Source organism: Malania oleifera, chromosome 8, assembly GCF_029873635.1.
Source record: "Malania oleifera isolate guangnan ecotype guangnan chromosome 8, ASM2987363v1, whole genome shotgun sequence".
NCBI classification, from domain to species: domain Eukaryota; kingdom Viridiplantae; phylum Streptophyta; class Magnoliopsida; order Santalales; family Ximeniaceae; genus Malania; species Malania oleifera.
This window is the reverse complement of record NC_080424.1, coordinates 51,235,886-51,241,165: the sequence shown is the minus strand read 5'-3', so window position 1 is coordinate 51,241,165 and position 5,280 is coordinate 51,235,886. Positions and strand designations below refer to the sequence as shown.

The following is a 5,280-nucleotide window of genomic DNA, read 5'->3' as shown; positions in this document are numbered from 1 at the left end:
GAGCTACCAGATTACCAAAGAAGCATTTGTTTATGTAATACACATACGTATATTATCATTTAATTTGCTCACTCCCTATTCTCCAAATTCAAATTATAAGGTAAATTTGGATGAAGATTTTGTTTGGATAAAGAAAAGAAAAATAAGAAGGAAATTTATTTTTCATAGCATTTCTTCTCCATATCAAATACTATTAAAAATAAAAATTTATTTTAATATTATTAAAATTTAAGAATGATAAAGTGTTAATATCTAAAATTAAATTTTTATTCATTAATTTGGTGCATTTTATATTTTCTTTCTCACTTTCCTTCGTAACAAAGCATGAAAATGCATTTCTTCATATTTTCCTTTAACAAATTCTAACCGGAGCTTAAGGGTCCTTTTACTATACTTTCTTTTTATTATGTTAAAACAAGAAAAAAAAAAATTAGTCTAGCACAATTCAAATTTTTTAAAAAAATATTAAATATCAATGATGTTCAAAATCATGTTTTTATTCATTAATTTCATATATATATATATATATATATATATATATATATACATATAATTTTATTTTCCCTTGCATTAATAACCAAACATTACAAAAAATATTTCTTAAAAATTTCCTTCCCCTAAGATTTTTGGGGATCGAAAAGGAGCTAAAAGGCTTAACATTAAATTGCAGGACACTTTTAAATTTGAAAGCGGGTTCAAATTTTTGTAAGCTCCTTCTTAGTTTAGAAGTTGGCCTTCTTTTGTTTTTTGTTTTTCTGCATTGCAGAAGAGACATTTTACAAGAATTTGATCCTCATATTCATCCCCTGTTCAGGTGCAGTACTAGAAAAGAACACCAACTGAAGTGCATCATTAAAAAGAAACAAAGCCTAAAAAATCATAACTAGATATCAAATGAATTGTACCGACACGGACACGGAAGCACTTAGCTAGGGGAAGAAATATTTTTACAAGATTAAATTATGTCAAGAGGAATTAATTGATTTGTATTCTGAAACCCAAACTCCCCACCCCAAAAAACTAAAAAAGGGGAAAAAAAATGCAACTAACTTCTCAGAGGTCTTGTTACACCAAGCTGCTTTGACTCAACAAAGCAGAGTAACAATCAAACATAAAGGACCCCAAGCATTTCAGACCTCCAGCAAGTAGCCATGGCCCATCATAAAAGCTTTGATATAACATCGCAAGAAGTCCAGAAAGCTGTGGTGGCAGCCTTGAAAAGTACTGGATTCTGGTATATCCTGTTCAGAGAAAATACAGGAGGAACATCGATCAGCTGGGGAAAACTCTCTTTTTTGACATATGACTAGCAAAAAGAGGAAGTATGGTACTGCAAAATGAGCATTTGTAGCCAAAATCGCACGACAGAAGAACTAGATAATTGAAATCCTGAAGAAATAGGAGAGCATCCATGCATGGATGTTAGACAGATTGAAGCTTCTCAAAATACATGTGCAAAAATTGCATGCATCCTCCATATGAATGCAGTTTAATCCTTGCTCATGTTGACGTTTACTCCTTAGTTAGCATGACTAAGGAGGGTGGCTGCTAAGGATTCTTTGAACAAAGGTGCACCAAATCATCAGCCTCAACGCTAGCAAGTTTGCACAATCTAACCACCATACAGTACAATGAAGGGAAGTGAACACAGGTCAATTAGGAACAGAAGAATACAATCTCCTCATGAGAATATTACCACATGATTAACTAACCTCACAGCAATATGTCGTACTTTGGCAAAGCTACCAATAAATATTCTTCGTAAGGATACAGTGTCTAAATCTAAATTGATCATAAATTGATGAAATTCATCTCCTCAGAAATTTTTCTAGTTGCTTGTGCTTAGATTTTGACATTATGTTATGTGCTCATTCAATCTTAAAACACTACTCTGAACGAATTTAAGAGCTGGGAATACAGAATACACTTCAATTAAGCTTCAGCACTGGTACATATGAACAATCAAATCCATCAATATTATACAAAAGCAAAATCAGGCCATATAACAATAGCCCACACTAATATCAAAAGCATAAGAAGAATCTAACAAATATCATCCCACTGGATTGGGCAGGAACGCAGCAATAACTTACCCAATGGCAGTTGCTCCCCAGGACGCCACATTATATATGACTTTGCTTCCATCCCATGCTTTGCGAAGTTTTCCCTTCTTCTTTTTTACAGAGAATGTCTTGCTCAGAGCTAAAGAAGATTTGAAGACTGTCAGAACTCTTTTTTAACTTCTTCACTCAATCAAACTCTCATAGTAGAAGCATATAGTGTATTTGGAATAAACACTATGAAAGGTGAATACATAGAAATTTTTTTTTTTTTTTTTCACTAAAATTTTGAGAAGTTATAACATTACAAAGTAGCAAACTCACCTTCCTGGAGTTGATTAGGGGTCAATTCCTGCAAAACAAACAGCAAACAGTGAAATCTCCAGACTTAATACTTGAAATCAAGTATGCAGTGCTAGAAAAGCATACTTCAGTAGCCACAATGTCAAACTTGATCTGAGCTTGACAAAGGCACCAATTTACAGTGACAAACCAAAACCAATACAAACACCGGGACTGATGCCTGTGCTCTCAAGTGCATCATGTAAATTAAACAAGTTGATTACTTAGGCATGAAGCAAGTATTCATATTAGATACCATGTCTTCTAGAGTATTTACAGCAAACTCAGAACATACATAGTATACAAGAATTTAATATAAAAGTCTCTACATCAATAATCTGAAATAGCAAATCAACCACATCAAGAACAAATAAGGCACATTCTCTTTAATGATCGATTGACCTCTGTTTGTTGATATAGCTTTTGCCCTATCAACATCAAATGAAATGCTAGACAAGAATGGAGATAGGCAAGCCTTTCTACCTTGAGCCCATGGTAACCACATTTAACTTACTTTTTCACAATAGCACTGTTCGGCCAAGGCTTTGTGAAGGTGACTAAAGATTTATATGCCAAAAATAACTATGTCTGACTTAAGCATATGAGCATCATGCAATTAAACAATCTGAACAGTCATGAAGGATGGAATTGAAACTTCATGCACCTTTGTCTGCTTAAAGGATAAAAGATATGCAGCCATGAAGGATGCGATTCCATCTACTATATCTTCTTGCCTAACAAGAACATAATCTTCTGAATCTATATTTTCACCTTCCGAAAGCTCATTCTCACTGACCATGTCCCAAGAACTGCCTTCTTCTGCACCAATACAAAGATTGGGTAAGGATTGAGGCCATTAAAAGAATATATAATTGTCCCAAATGCAGCATGGAATCACACACACACACACACACACACACACATATATATATATGTCAAATAACACATACAAATAAATTCAGAAATCCTAATAGGAATCATCTGTGAAAGCATACCAGCCATATTTTGTGGTACTGGCACTTGGGCATTCTCCAGCTTTTCAAGGAAGTCAGGGCATTCAACTCTAGATTTGAGAAGATCACACAGCTGTTTTTATGAAAAAGGGAAAAAAGTATTAGCTTGACTTCAAGCAATTCCAATTTAAGTATGGTAAGAAAATTTAAACAGAATTGATGACAATTATGTATCCTTTTCAGTGCCCTAGAGACGAGATGCCCCCCACCCCTTGACCTTGTCTGAGAAATGAAAATTCAATTCAAGTATCAGATAGTCTGATATTTGATAGACTTAATGTGCCTTTTGTGAAACTCAACCCAAACATTCTTTCTATTTTTACTTCTGGGTGGTCTGTGAGGCCATAAATGTCAAGGTCCTATGACTATAAGGCGAGCATCCACAAAATGCATGGCAGACACAAGACAAATCATAACTAAATCAGCTCAAAATTTATCTATAGAAATAATGAGATAGAAGAACCTACATTTCCCAGATGATGACTTAAAAGGCATGCGTTGGAAGCAAATACCTAATCACTTCAAAACAATTCTTACTAGTGATAGTAGGTAATGCTTCTCTTAAAAGAGAGATTAAGCCAAAACAAAGCCAACAACACCACACTATCCCCTCACACCTCCCCAAATAAAATAAATATAAAAAAAACCTAATACTATTTTGTGGATAATTGAAATTTTACTTAATTGAAATTTTACTTAAAAACCTGTTACAAAGTGAAACATAACAGCCACGCATTTTTTTCATATATGACTCCAACCAAGAGGGGTGAGAAAATCAAGCACTATGAGATGCTGATTGTTGCGCCCCATAGTTTATGTTCAGACCACGGTGGGGGCAGGCCTATGCAGTAAATGCTCATAGTAGGCTACTTTCCATTTGCTTGATCAAAGTTAGAATTCAAAGAAACGCATAAAAACATAATATTTTTTATTTGCATCAGATATCTTTTGGTTTTCATTAGAAGAAAACTCCACCCAATTAGACCAAAACTAATGTTAGGCACGCTTAAGTGGATTTTCAATTTTTCCCCTTCTCATGCACAGAATAAAGAAATTTTCAGAGCTTAAAATTTCGATTTTTTTTCCCAACCTTTCCTAGGCAATCAAACGAAAAAACTACCACAATACAAATGTAATTCCACTACAAACTACAATTCAACATAATTGAGCCCTAAACATAATCGAAACCCGAAAATCACCGGCAAAAACCCTAACCAAAGAATAATCTAAGCGCACAAACCTCTATTACCTCATCAGTCTCTCGATCACCGCACCCAGACGACGAGCCCTCGCCTCTCTCCCCCTCCCCGACCTCCGCGACGTCGTCGGCGCCGTCGCTGTCGTCACCACCGACACCGCCACCGTCACTCAGCAATTCGAGAGCCCTTTGGCACTGCTGAAGCACAGCCTGCAAGGTCTTCCTCTTCATCTTCATGCGAACCTGATCCCTCTCCTCGGTCCCTCTCCAGACGCTCATGTCGTCGCCGTCATCAGCAGCAGAGGAGACGGAGAAGGGATTCGAATCAGAGACACTGACCTCCATCACCTCATAAACAATTATACAAACTTCAAAGAAATCACCTCCCCCCGGTCTTCTTCTCGAACCCTAGGGATTCGAGAACGCGAGGTTTGGAGTCTCGGAAGAACAGTAATGATCGTTCTCCGACATGAGCTATTGAGCTCGTGCCCGTTTTGGCCTTGTCTTTGTCGCGTGTGGTGGCGTCCTGGCGTGAGCCGCCTGCGTTTCGTTACGAGGTGGGTGCGTCGCGTGGACGGAAAAGGGCAATTTCGTCAGACCAAATTTATATCACGGGCTTTTGCGCTTTTCCTACGGCCCAGCCGCGGAGATGAGGGTAGTTCCACGC

General features: G+C 36.8%; 1 protein-coding gene across 2 annotated transcripts; it reads right to left on the bottom strand.

The window, feature by feature from the left end:
• Positions 1-865: 865 nt before the first annotated feature.
• On the bottom strand, positions 866-5,280 carry LOC131161392 (uncharacterized). 2 transcript variants are annotated; one of them, XM_058117133.1, is made up of 6 exons: positions 4,665-5,280; positions 3,398-3,488; positions 3,067-3,221; positions 2,385-2,412; positions 2,094-2,202; positions 866-1,241 (listed from the first exon to the last, which is right to left on the bottom strand). In XM_058117133.1, exons 1-6 carry the CDS (start codon positions 4,956-4,958, stop codon positions 1,160-1,162), a joined length of 759 nt encoding a protein of 252 aa, XP_057973116.1. In that variant the 5' UTR covers positions 4,959-5,280; the 3' UTR covers positions 866-1,159. The 2 variants fall into 2 exon arrangements, with proteins under 2 accessions (XP_057973116.1, XP_057973115.1); XM_058117132.1 differs by having other exon boundaries at positions 4,656-5,278.